Genomic DNA, 14342 nt, shown 5'->3' with positions numbered 1-14342 from the left:
CTTGTGTTGATTGCATTTTGACATGAAAATATAAAAATGATCCATGTGACATATATTTATACGACATATCTTTTCTAGCTACTTATATAACGATAAATGTTAGGAAATTCTTCAATTATTTAAAATTTGTCATTTTCTTTATTGGTTAACATTTGTTAAAAGTTATTTTTGCTTTTGAAATTTCAAGTTTACAATAATTTTTAACCAAAACATGTACTATGAATAAATTTGTTAGAAGGTATGTTGTTCACATCATGATAATTTATTGATATACATATCTTGTATTACTATAACAATTTTATTAAGTCACGTCAATAGTTGATAGGATGACACTCGTATTTTTTTTAAAATATATTATTTAAAATAAATATTATTGAGGATGAATTTTGTATTTATTGAGAACTAAAAAAGACAAAAAAATTCCGTACTTTAGTTATATGTAAACATTAACATGTCACTGTTGCCCTTTTGGTGAACACTACTGTTAGCCAAACTTGTTCGCCAAACTTGTAGTTTGTGTAGACATTGGTTTGGATTTTTTTTGATAAATTTTTAATGTACACAATCTGAAGAATAAAGGTATTTTACTTATGGACTCTTTGGGCTAAGCAAGTTAAAATTTATTCAAAATTCAAAATTTTCTATAAATCTGTCTGCTTCAATTGTTATGTATTATTTAATAGTATAAAGTGGAATTGTGGTTCTAAATGTTTCACAGTAAATAAATTTATATTAGAAACACAAAATTTAACATCCTATTATTTTAATTAAGTGTTAAAAACTTCTAACAAGCTTCTACATTTATTTAACATATACTATAAAAATAAAATAACTATAAAAATGTAAATTTTTATATTATTTTAAAAAAAGAAAAAAAATATTAAATAAATATAAAAAATTTAGATATATGAAATAATATTTTCTTAAATAAATTATCATGCATGTTATTTTGAGTCTGAGTCAATTTCTCGTTAAAATTAAAAAATATTCAGATATGGCAAACCAAAGAACCAATATCAAGGAGACGTGTCCCACGCAACCAACCTTCCTCTCGCTCTCTGCCCGTTTTTCAACAGAATTAACTCTTCTTTCTTCTGTATATGTTGATGGCACTCTGAAACTCTTGTTGCTCACTTCCAAGATCTTTCCTTTCTTCTCAGTTTGTTCCAACCCCTTCATTTTTTCTTTGCCCAAATGGATCAACAAAGAGATTTTGTACTTACCCAGATGAGAAAATCTGTTGAGAAGCTTGGTTCTTCTGCAGAGGTGAGCTCAGTCTGTTGTTTTTCTTGTGGAACCTACTCACTCTGTCTTCCTAGTTCTACTATTGTTATTGATGCTGTTTATGTTTTTAACTTAATTTTTGGTTAAAATTGGTGTTAGCTCTTATTTTTAATCTTTCAATTTATTTTATAGGATTTCAATTTCCTTCCTCTTTCTGGAACTAAGAATATTAAAGTAGGAGACATAGTTCTTAATCACAAAAAGTACTAAAGTCATTGTTATTTTGTACTCGGGAATTTTTGAGAGTCAAGAAGAACTCTTTAATACACTAAAATCTATTTCTAGTGAATGTTCTTTCATCAAGTCTTCTAAAACAGTCATTTTTTTTTTTAAATCTATTTTCACTTTCCTTTTCACTCTCTCTCTGATTCCAAGCATTATATACATTTTGTAGGGGTATGGAGACCATACACTGTTTAGGTTTTTGATTGCTCGATCAATGGAAGTGGAAAAAGCTGCAAAAATGTTTGTGCAGTGGCAGAAGTGGAGGAGTGCCATGGTTCCTAATGGATTTATTTCAGAATCTGAAATTCCAGATGAACTGGAAGCAAGGAAAATCTTCTTGCAGGGTTTGTCTGGAGATAAATTCCCTCTCATGATTGTTCAAACCAACAGACATTTTTCTGCCAAGGATCAGATTCAATTCAAGAGTAATTCCCTTCCCTTCTTTAAACTCTATTAAATTCCAACTCTAAATTTTTTATGATAAGAGAATTTAGGATTAATCATGTTTTAGTCTGATAAATATAGATGCAATTGCTCATTAGTTTAAACACAAAAATCATGTTCTATTTCAACTCTGATTGATCTTGTTGGTAGAAATCTTACTGGTAGATAATTTTGCAAGACCTATTGAGTATCCTGGTTTATCCATGAGTCCTCAAATTTATCTTCCTAAATACCACAAAGATTATTGTTTCCTTTGATAATTTGTTAGGAATGTGCAGTATATAATGATAAAAAGAAACAATTTTTTATAGATTTTAAAACATACATTATCCTATTAAAGAGAATGAAGATACAGTTAAGTCGGCTTTTATTACCATTTTATCTTTATTTTCTATTTAAAAATTTAAAAATAACAAATTTATGTTAAAAATAAATACAAGATACAATAAATGTATTTTTTAAAACAACTTTTCACTGTTTAATGTACTTCTTCATCTCTGGGAGAACCATGATATCCTTTGGTTTCGCCAATAAATAATTTCAGGGTCTTATTATCACCTATCTTCGTTTTCAATTTAAAACATTAATATAAGAAACTTATTTTAAGAAATAAATATAAAATACATTGTAGTGAAACGTGTTACTGTTTAATGTATTTTTCAGAAGTGGAAAGCTTGATGCCAATACAGGGAGTTTAAAGATTCCATTTTCATGTGATTTGTCTCGGTGGCTGATATTCTAAAACACTTCATTAATTAATTTTACCAAATTGGTTTTACTTGGTTTTCGTTCTTTGACTTTTTATGTTCAAACTATAGAATTAATTTATTAATCAAGATCCAAATTTCTGGATATGCCACTTAGTAGATGTTATTTTAATGTCTTATCTCCTCTCTCATCTTCTTCACGTGCTGGCCATCTCTGTCTTATTCTCTCACTGTCAAATCTTTAAAAAATTCAACTTTTGAATTGTATTGTAGAGTTTTATTTAATATTCATAATATTAAATTTTATGATTATCAATCGATGTATTATAAAGATTTTATTAAATTCCAGTTTAAAATTTATGACATGATAGAATATTCTTTATAAAGTATAGACTTTAAATTTGTGATTATTCTAGTTATAGTAATGCCTTAAATTTGGAAAATTATTTTATCAAACATTGAAAGAAGGTTGTGGCATATACAGCTATTTACATCAAACTTTTTTAGTTGAAAATTAATTATAGACAGAGAGGTGGTTGTTGATGAAGAGACTTGAATGAACTTGTCCAATTGTTTTGCAAGTCAAACACTCTCTTGTACCTAAGCATTTATTGGAAACAAACATAAATAAAAGAAGAAATTTTTATAAATAAAATTAACTTATATATAAATTAAAAACCAGATTTTAAAGAAAACTTCAACAACTTTTCAAAAAAAATTAATAAGAAATAGTGGGTTATAAAGAATATGTTTCTAATGTTCCTCTCTCCAAATCCTTTTGTACCTGTTTTCAGGTCCAATTAATTAATTCACCAAAGTTAAAAGTTTACTCCCTGAGTATTGTCTATGTTTATAGGATTATTTTGGAAGAACTAACAAATATAATAATAAAATCTTCTAATCTTGTAATAAAATAGTTTTTCACTTTATCCATTTCTCTCTCCATTTAACTCAACAAATACACATGTAAATTATTTAAAAAATGTTCTAACTTATTAAAGTTAGAAAGAAAGAAACAGATAAAAAGGAGCATTCTTTTTTCAAAATTAAGATAGATGGAAGGAATGGAGTGATTAATTAATATGACAATAAATTTGTTTTCAATTTGTATATTTTCTTCAAAATTACCTAATCATTAATACTCTTCTGACTCTTGAAAAAGTTTATCAATACAACCTGTCACTGATTTTAATCACACACAGTCACCTCTTTAATCACACACTGCCAACTATTTAATCACACACACACACACACACTTGTGTGATTACCTAAAACAAAAGGATCTGGTAAAAGAATAAGAAGTCAAGTCACAGTACAATGTAATTATAGAATATATTATATTTTCCTTTTCATGTTTCCATATTATTTCTCCATATGGCTATATATATCTGATGATTATCAATTTTGTAATACTTAATTGACTTTTGATTTGGTTATTTATTGGGATTGATAAATTATTTCACTACCTTCTTTAAATTTTTTAAGTTTGGCTGATTGCTCTATTTTCTTCATTGATTCAGAATTTGTTGTATATTTACTGGACAAGACAATTGCAAGGTACTGTGATTTTACTAACACTGGTGTTTTTATATCATATTTTCTGTACATTATAAATGTTTGGTAAACTTAAATATAGTTTGTTGTATTTAATAGTTCTGTCATAATTAATTGTGTTAGGGATTGCAAAGATTAGGAGTGCTTCTAGTAATGATTATGACATGTAATAGAGTTCATTAATTATCATTTGGTAGTAGTTATGTTTAAACCCTATAGTTGAAGGGAAGGATCTATAAATAGTTCAATATTTTACAGCAAGTAATACAGAGAAGTGCTTAACCAGAAAGACTTGTCAGCAATAGAAGTATTTTAGTCGTTTTAGGAGAGGCTCATCTACACATGAATATCTGTTGTAGGCATTGAAATTCAAAGCATCTAAAGTGATGTAATGAGCTTATAAGTTATAAATGATGTGGTAAGAAAGGAATATTATTGAAGAGAGAAAACGCATCTGAAGCTGCAATAATATACCCTTATGAGATAAAATTCCTCCACAAAAATCATAAGAGGTTAAGTGTTTCAAATCCAGAAACATGATTTCTTTTTTTTGATATAGTTAGATATGTCATATTTTTTACCTCCAACTACAGTGAAGGTTGTGTATTGTCAAATTGTAATTTTCATCTATGTTCTCTCTCTTTATTCTCTTTATCTTATAGAAAGTTAAGAAATTAATATTTGATGTTTTTCAACTTCAGTGCTTTCAAAGGAAGGGAGGTAGGGAATGAGAAGTTGATTGGGATTATTGATCTACAAAACATTTCATATAAAAACATTGATGCACGTGGGTTGATCACAGGATTTCAATTTTTACAGGTAATTTTCATTTTATTTTTCCTTGAAATTTGCATACATATCATAAATGCCAATCTGTAAAATCAGACTTTGGCTTTATTTAAATTTTGTTCAAAATCGCTGTTCATATCATGTCTGAATTGGCACCAATATAGTGTGGCATTTTATAAACATTTATTTGAATGATGAATAGAGAATATATTTTAATTTGTTTTTACGTTTTTGGTTGAACTGCAGAGTTACTACCCTGAACGTTTGGCAAAGTGCTACATTTTGCACATGCCATGGTTTTTTGTGAGTGTTTGGAAACTAGTTTCTCGTTTCCTAGAGAAGGCTACCCTAGAAAAGGTACTTACTATCTTAAGAGCAAATTTTATGCTTGTGCACAGTTGTCATTCATGGCTACATGCATCACGTCTTTTCTAATCTCCACTCCCCATTCTAATTTTGTGATTCTGATAGTTTAATCCTGTTTATGAACTAAAGGAAAATCAGGCTTCCTAAATTGACTAAGATTCTGGTTTGCATCTCATTTATTTAGTTTAATTTTATCTATATTATTGGTTAGTATGAAATCTGTAATTCATCTTCCAAAAAAAACAAAGTTTCTTTGGATGAGATTCCAATTCGACTAGAGATAAGATCAAATTATAATGATATATAAGTGGGTGTAAACTTTATCTTATTAGTTAGTTGTAAGATTGTAAAAGGAAACCGAAACAAAAGAGAAAGAGAGAAAGCTGATAGAAGCAAAACAAAAGATTATAAAGACCCTTATATGTCATGCAACTGCATGAGAAAGACGTTACAGAGACGTTATAACAGATTACCTAATATCCACTGTAAACTATTGAGGGGAGGATCCACCATGAGTTTAGAGCAAAATTCGGAAAAAGAGCCAGTGTATCAGATTTACCATAAAACCTAAAGCTAGAAAAGAAGAGAAAGTTGAAACATAGAAAAGGTAAAACTTTATTGAATGTTGTTCCTCTGAAAAGAGGGTCCAAGAGTTTATATAACAGGCAAAGATTAAACAAAAACCAACTAAAAACTAACAAGACTTAACTAAACTAGTTAAAAACTAACTTGATAAAACATAATAAACACATATGATAAAAGCCCCCCTCAAGTTGGAGAGAAAATGTTTTTGAGGGCCAACTTGCAGATGAGAACTTGAAACTTATGTGATGGGAGGGCTTTGGTGAAAACGTCCGTTATTTGTTGATGAGATTTCACATGAAAGAGGCGTAAGAACCCAGACTCGACGTGTTGTCCAACAAAATGGACATCAATGTCAATATGCTTTTATCTTTGATGGGAGATAGGGTTAGTGGAAAGGTGAATAGCAGAGATATTATCACATAGCAGCAGGACCATATGAGGTTGATGTTGGAAGAAGCGTAGGAGTTGTTTAAGCCATAGCAGTTCTGAAGTGATGGAAGCAATAACTCTATACTAAGCTTCTGTAGAAGATCTGGATACATTACTTCCATGAATATACACCTGTGGTGGATTTTCGACTGTTCGAACAGCTTGGCTAAAAAGATCAGTTTCTAACCAATGAACACAGTGGGCTCAGCCCGAGGACTGAATTTGTGTCTATCATGATTCTGTGTATTAGCATAACATAAAGAGCCAAAAATTTTAAAGTGGGTATAGTCAGGAGAGTGTTGAAAAAGAATATGATAAGGACTGTGATTTTTCAAATTAGAAGGGGGAATCCTATTGATAATGTAAGTAGCAGTCAAAACACAATCTCCAAAAAAAACTACAGGCATTTTGGACTGAAACAGTAAAGATCTAGCCACATTTAAGAGATGTTGATGCTTCCTTTCCACAACAGAATTTTGTTTTGGTGTACAAGGACATGAAAATTGATGCAGGGTTCCTTCAGAAGCTAAAAAATCAGTAAGAAAACCTTTGCATTATCACTTCTTATGCAAACAGAAGCTTGGTTTTTTGATTTTAATAAGAAAATCCATGCGAATCTTCTGTGATCATCAAATATGGTAAGAAAAAATCTATGATTGTCATAAGTGGTAGTATGGAAAAAGTTCCCAAATACTACAGTGGATTAAATCAAAGCATTCATTAGAGAAATGATTATTATGATGAAAAGGAAGAGGCTTTTGATTATTAGAGAAATGATTATTATAATAGATTGAGTTAATCATATTAGAATTCATCTTAACAAAATTCATTGTATACAAGATCTAATATTTCACCCAACCCACCTAAGCTTTTATAGAATGGTTCACCTAAAGCTTTTATTAATTGGTATGACCGAAGAATCTACATTCATGCTTACTTTCTTTAGTACCTAAAACGTGTGGTCTCTGCGTTTTGTTTGGTAGTTTATACTTGGAATAAGTATCTGAATTTTGTTTGACTTGAGCTTCTCAGTTTAAGGCTATGGATGGTGAATGCAGATTGTAATTGTGACCAATGAGGATGAGACAAGAGAGTTTGTAAGAGAGGTTGGTGAAGAGGTTCTTCCAGAAGTATATGGTGGAAAAGCCAAGCTTGTAGCAATCCAAGATGTTGAATTGGAACCACTGCAAAATGGATCAAACTGATTAAGGTGATTTGCATCACATGCTGTTATGTCTTGTAGGGCATCTAGACAAACTTCTCAATAATGATTTCTTCGAGATAGAAAGAAAAAAGAAATGATTTTTTTTGTAAATCTAAAATTAGTTTATGTATAAATTAGTTTGTAAAAGGATTTTTCCAACTTTTTGCTTTTTAAATTATATATAACATAATTTTAACTTTAAAGATAACTTTTATAATTCATCTATTATCCATGGAATCTTGTAGTCTTGTTTTTCTTTACATTGTCTTCATTAACCTTTATTTTATTCCAAATTCGATATTAACTTTGAAAGTAGTTGCATGTTTGTTATATTTAGAAGCAAAATGTTCCTATTTATTTTCTTTTATATAATATTAGAGGTAATATATCTTAAAATTTAATTAATTTTCTTTTTCTAAATCAAATTTAGAAACATTTTTTTATTTTAAAAACATATATATAACTATAAAATTTGTAGGATTAGTTTTGATCCATTAAGTATTGGCCAAAAGATCCATTGAATTTTGAAAAATAGGAGATTACTTATTAATCAAATGGATAGACTTGATCAAATTAGCTTCTTTTTTTTTTCTTAATGAATCGATTAAATGAACGTAGTTATAGATGAACCAAATTGATTATTGATAATATATAAACAACTATACATAATACAAATCATGCGGATGAATATAATATGAATTGCACATCCACATAATAAAATGTTGCAGAAATTTTATTCAAAAATATATTAATTTTTAATTAGATTCTTTTGATTATTTGTCATTAGTATACAACATGATTTTTTTTATATACTTTTTACTCCAATCTCATTATTAAATTAAAAAGGAGAAATGAAATAAAACATCAATTTAAAACTATTAATATTGGAGGACTTCTGTATCTATTTGTATGTGATACACTCAATTTTTTAAAATAAATTACTCTTAACAAATTTGTTAATAACTAGTTAAAAATGAAGTATAACAATTCGAATATCTTTTATTATAGCATCATGATATTTTAACAATTGTTTTGACAATAAATTAAGTATTATTATTTTATTTATTATTTGTCTCGTTATTTTGATGTTTACTTTGTTTTAATAGGAAAATATCATTAACAGGTGGATCTTGGTTGGAAGCTGCTATCATTGTTATCCACAACTTCTCTTATACTTCAAGTGATAGGAAATCTCACTTTATTGAAGAATTCAATCTAAAGTCGTAGACTTCCTCACAAAATAAAAAATAATTGATTAGTCCTAACAATAAGTTAAGTTATATAAATATCATGTACTTATAATATCTCATAATATTATTAATTTCAAACCTGATCCATTTTATTGATAATAATTTGTCTGAATAACTTTTCATGTTTATTTTCTATTTAGAAAAATGATAATAAACATATAAGAAAAAAAAAATAGAGTTGAATTACATAATAGTAACCATAAAGTATCATATTAAATCCAAATATATCTTCACCCGAGCGTTGCATTAACCATACCAAATAATCAAATGTGATTAAAAGAATTAAAAACCTTTGTAATATATTGAAACTTAAAAATTTGTGTTGTGTTCTATATCAAATTCATATAATTTGTAACTAACTACTACTTTTACCCGTATATTTTAAAAAATACAATATATTTGTTGTATAAGTTTCGGTAGATAAAAATAGTTTTCCACCTCTTTATATATGAATTAAAATAAGCTAAATAATAATAAAATAATATGAATAATAAATAAATATGGTATGAAAGTTTTATTACATTGTTTCTGACACTCTGATTTTGGGATGTAATGTAAAAATTTAAAATATTTAAAATTATAATATTATTGTCCAAATCCACAATCAAGAGTTATCACCACTCAAATTCATCCTATTCTCATATCCATGACTGAAGAGAATATTCCTCCCATAGAAACTTTTTAAGAACAATTCTAAATTAAATATTAACACAACAAAGTGAAACTAAAACATAAACATTTGACTTTACCTTTTTCTTCTTTTTGTTGTTATCAAGATAAACAAATATATCTTCCTAAGCAATAAAATGGCTCCACGTATACACTTAAAACGGCTTCTTTCTCTTTCTACCCCCCATCTAAAATGGTCATTTCACCAATTACAAAACCCATGAGTTCTTCTGTGTGCACCTCAAAAATGACCTTATTACCTCCTTGATGCACTCATGTGTTTGAATTAATGATTCACTAACGAATTTTCTTAACACCGACCAATTAAATGACTTTGCTTATACATAATTGTACTCCTCCTTTCAAATTTACTTTGCATTTCTTATTCAGTTACTCATTTCTTTATGCTCTTTCTGTGTATTCTTGTATTGATCCATTGGTAGTGATTTTGATGTTCGTTTCGTGATGCTCACAGTGGTTGATGGTGGTGTTGTCTCATGTTGCTGAAGGTGGTGTTATTCGTTGAGAGGTCGACATTGAATAAGAATTACTTTTTAAAATCTTAATCTCACTTCGAAACACAGTTAAGGCTTTGTCGTTGTTCGAAAGTTGGTTGAGACCTAATCGTAATTTAAAGTTTGGTGTGATCTTAACCGGTTTTTAAACGTCGGTGAGGGCTTAACCGTGTTTCGAAGGACGGTTAAAGCCTCGTCGACATTCGAAAGTCGGTTGAGACCTCGCTATAATTCGAATTACGACTAGGTTTCAAATGATTTTTGATTGTCAGCAAGACCTTAACAGTGTTTCGAAGTGCGATTAAGGTTGACTGTATTTCAAATTTCACTGTAATTTTGTTTTTATTTATTTTTCTCTTGATTTTACTGTAATGTTTTTTTGTTAAAGCCAAAAGGAAGAGAAAAATGTGTTGTTTAATGATGCAAGAATAAGAAGAATATGATGGAGTTGATCATCATAAGAAAGGGGGACATTGTTGAAAGAGAGTATTTCAATATCTTCAAACCAAGTAAAGTGGTGTGTTTTTTATGATGATAGTTGATGTTCCTTCTTAATAATCATAGTTGATGTTTTTTCTTGGATGAATAGGATCAAATAACAGGTTAGATTCCATGTAAAATAAGGTCTTTATTATTTAGAATGGTTGATCTGAGCTAAAGACCAAAACTGTATGAATATGGGGTTCCTTCAGTTTTAATCGATTAAGCAAACTAGCTAATAGATTAAAATTGCGTTCAAATTTTAATCGATTATGAAAATAACATAATCCATTAAAATGGTCTGAAGCACATTAGATAATTTGCTCTCTGTTTTAATCGATTAAGAGAAACACCTAATCAATTAAAATAATGTGTAAACCTTAATCGATTATGTAAATAACATAATCGATTAAAATATAAGTTTTGTGCCTATGCTATATATGTGTTTTAATTCTTCTACAAGCACGTAAACATTTTGGAAAGTGATCAAATTGTGAAAGAAGAACATAGTTTTGAGTTATCTTGAAACAATCTTAGAGGCATCGACATTTGATTGAAGAAATTCAAGGTTTTTAAGAGTCCAATGGTGAAAGAAAGATCAACCAAAGATCTACATTTGGCTTCTTTGTAAAATCTACAATTGTGGTGCATCAGGTTCTACCTTTTTGTGTATTCTTTGCATTAGTTTAATCTTAACTGTGTAGGAAAGATTCTTAAAGAGTGTGTTTAGCCTCTTCTTTATGTATATGTGTTTGTCGTATTTAAGAAGAGTGGGAGTACATTGTGTGTATCTTGCTTTATGTAATTCTTGACTTTTAAAGTTAATGAATTTCCTCAAACTAAGATTATTGGAGGATAATTGGATGTAAACTTATATAGAATAAATCAATATAAATCTTGTACTTTATTATTATCTATTGCATTGTAAAATCTTTAAAGTTTAAAGAATCTTTTGAAAACAACCTAAAACTCTCACAATTTTTTAAAAAAAACTTAAAAAGCATTTTCAAACCAATTTACCTGCCTATCTTGGATTAAAATATATTGTTAATCAAATTAATAAGAAATACTATCACAACAATTGTTTGAATCAATATGTTTCTATTCTTTTTGTAAGTTTACATTGTCTAAGTCTTTCTTTGAAAGAAAAAAGCTATTTTAAAGTTTTCATATTTCATTATATTAAATATACCATCTTTTTTAAAGTCATTTAAATATGTACTTGCAAAGCAAAGACATTTTGATTGTATTTGTAGATTCAAAAATGAATTTAACCACTTATATTATTTAACTCCCATATATTTTTTAGTTCAATGAACTTAAACATTCAGAAAGTTTATGTAGAATTTAACTAAAAGTATTAATAATATTTAGTGAATAATAAGTGATTGAGAATACTTTATATAAAGTGATCGATATTCGTTGTAATTTTTATTAAAAATTAGTATAATCCCTTAAAATATCTTAAGAAATAACCGAAATTGAAACGAAAAAATTCATGTATAAAAAATTAGGATAATGATATCTAGACAACATTTTTCTGACAACATTTGAACATTGATTACGTGTCAATATGTGATTGGTCAAAAATCACTTCACAATCAATAATAATAATCATAAACATTATTGTGGAGTGATTTTTGACCAATCACATATTGACACGTAATCAATGTTCAAATGTTGTCAGAAAAATGTTGTCTAAATATCATTATTCATTTTCAACTACTAAGGCTTACGTGTCACTATCTTAACATTTAAATCTGAGTAATTAAGAGCTGCCACGTGCTAGTACCTCCACCTAAAAATCCGTCTAATCAAGTACCCCCACGTCATCTCCACGTCATCTTCGTCTTTTCCCCTAGACCTCAGGAGACCACCGTCAACTATTACCGGAGCAGCTCCTCCGTCCACCTGCCGGAGATCGGGCCACGACCAGCAGCCTCACCGAGGCGGCACCGGACTTCGTCAACCATCGCACGACGCCGCAAAACGCGAGCCCCAAAACGCGTCAGCCACGTACTGCAACCACATCACTGGAAAGCGCGAGCCACCGCGAGCACCAACCGAGCCATGCGAGAACCAACTACGACCTGTTCTGCAGATCCACGAGCGCACTCGACGTAGATAGCAGCTCCACCACGTAGACCGCGAAGTCATGGAAATCCGAGCGTCTCCATCGCCGTCAATACCTAATACCTGCAGAGCGCGCCTAACCACGCGTTACTGGAGCAGATCCGCATGATCTCAGGCTATCAGCGGATGCTTGGCAGTGAACATGTCTGGAACGGAAATGACGGAGAAGAAGAGTCTACCGGAAGGATGATCTCGAAAATTTGTGCTTAAATTAATTCTTGATAAGATATTTCTAAATAATTTATTTATTTGATTATACGAGTAAATATAATATTTGTTAAATCTTTCTATAATTAATTAAATCTTTTATATTTGTAAATATGAATTATTTTTTACATTATTTCATTCTGATTTTAGTGTTAGCCAATTATATAACAAAAAGTGAACGTTTTATATTTTTTAAATTTCAAAAAATCTAAAAAATAAATTAATTATCTTTTATTTTATTTAATTGTAATTAGTGTGTAACCTAATGAAAGATAAAATTTATATATTTCTTAAGATTTCAAAAGATTTACAATAAAATGTTTGTTTAAAAAGAGATTTTAATTTCTTTTTGTCTTCTTAATATCAAATAGCTTCTCTTATTTCTTATTTATCCATTTTTACTAAAAGATTTTTCTTTTTAAAATATTAAATCCATTATTTCTAATAGATTCTAATTTCAAATAGATTTTCTTATTTTTTATTTATTCATTTTCACTCCAAAAGATTAAATTCATTATTCCTAATCCTAATTTAAAATAGTTCTCTTATTTTTTTTATTTATTCATTTTCACTAAAAGACTTTTCTTTTCAAAAAATAAATCTATTATTCCTGATCTCAATAGATCCTAATCTCAAATAGATTCTCTTATTTTTATTCAATCATATTTCATCTAAGGCTTTTTTTTTTCCAAAAGATTAAATTCACTATTTTTAATCTCAAATAGATTCTCTTATCATTTTCACCAAGAACTTTTCTTTCCAAAAGAAAAAAACGACTACTCATTCACTTAAAGGTTTTTCTCTCTCTCTATCGTTGTTCTATAATTTATCATTTTCATTCTATCTTTAGTTTTTTTTCTTTTTTTATCTACTTCTTCATTTTTTATTTATTTTTATCAAGTTTTGTTGGTGACTTGCTTTTTTTTTCAAATTTAAATTTAATTGGTTTCTTCTTTTGAATATTAAAACTAAATAAATAAAAAACTTAATATCACGTTTGGTTTCAATTTTTGTCGACTTTCTTCAATGATCGATATGTGGCATATGTGTTCTAAGTTGAATAACTTCGACAAAAATAAAGGTTAAAAGTGATATTAAGTTTATATAAAATCAATTATTAAATTTTATAAGTGGTTTGTGTTTGTTTTGGGTTGATTATAATATTGCTTATTGTAATGTATCTTGATTTTAATAAAGTATTTTTTATGATGGAATAAAATATAAATTGATGGAAGTTAAAGGTTTAAGATTTAGAATAGTTAAAAAAATAAATTTTAAATAAAATAACGAGTAAAGTGTTTTATTTTAGATTTTCCAAAACTTTTTGACTCGTTTCGTGTTATTTCTGTTAGATTTTGCATGACATTCGTTGATTTAGATAGTGTCAGCCAATAATGTTTTTTCCTCCATTTAATGCTAATTCTATAATTATTATACTTAATAAAAAGAATCCATTTTTTATTTTATTTTGTGGTGGTCTTCAGAGTATTTGCATTGTTTT

At 28.5% G+C, this 14342-nt stretch overlaps 1 protein-coding gene across 5 annotated transcripts; it reads left to right on the top strand.

The window, feature by feature from the left end:
- Positions 1-996: 996 nt before the first annotated feature.
- LOC106776498 (sec14 cytosolic factor) lies at positions 997-10087 on the top strand. 5 transcript variants are annotated; one of them, XM_022775775.1, is made up of 7 exons: positions 997-1266; positions 1679-1934; positions 4181-4217; positions 4916-5033; positions 5250-5360; positions 7442-7593; positions 9982-10087. In XM_022775775.1, the coding sequence occupies exons 1-6, from the start codon at positions 1195-1197 to the stop codon at positions 7586-7588; spliced, it is 741 nt and encodes a 246-aa protein (XP_022631496.1). In that variant the 5' UTR covers positions 997-1194; the 3' UTR covers positions 7589-7593; positions 9982-10087. The 5 variants fall into 5 exon arrangements, with proteins under 5 accessions (XP_022631496.1, XP_014519462.1, XP_014519461.1 ...); XM_014663976.2 differs by lacking the exon at positions 9982-10087 and adding an exon at positions 8711-8835; XM_014663975.2 differs by lacking the exon at positions 9982-10087 and adding an exon at positions 8694-8835.
- The last annotated feature ends 4255 nt before the right edge of the window (positions 10088-14342 follow it).

The sequence above is a fragment of the Vigna radiata genome, chromosome 11 (genome assembly GCF_000741045.1).
Source record: "Vigna radiata var. radiata cultivar VC1973A chromosome 11, Vradiata_ver6, whole genome shotgun sequence".
In the NCBI taxonomy this organism is placed as follows: domain Eukaryota; kingdom Viridiplantae; phylum Streptophyta; class Magnoliopsida; order Fabales; family Fabaceae; genus Vigna; species Vigna radiata.
This window is presented reverse-complemented; position numbering and strand designations above follow the sequence as displayed.

What these genes read in the sequence shown, in the direction of transcription:
- LOC106776498 (XM_022775775.1), top strand. Translation starts at nt 1,195, where the DNA reads ATGGATCAACAAAGAGATTTTGTACTTACCCAGATGAGAAAATCTGTT. An exon ending in AGCTTGGTTCTTCTGCAGAG is followed by an intron (nt 1,267 to 1,678) that starts GTGAGCTCAGTC and finishes TACATTTTGTAG; the next exon opens with GGGTATGGAGACCATACACT. An exon ending in CTGGACAAGACAATTGCAAG is followed by an intron (nt 4,218 to 4,915) that starts GTACTGTGATTT and finishes TTTCAACTTCAG; the next exon opens with TGCTTTCAAAGGAAGGGAGG.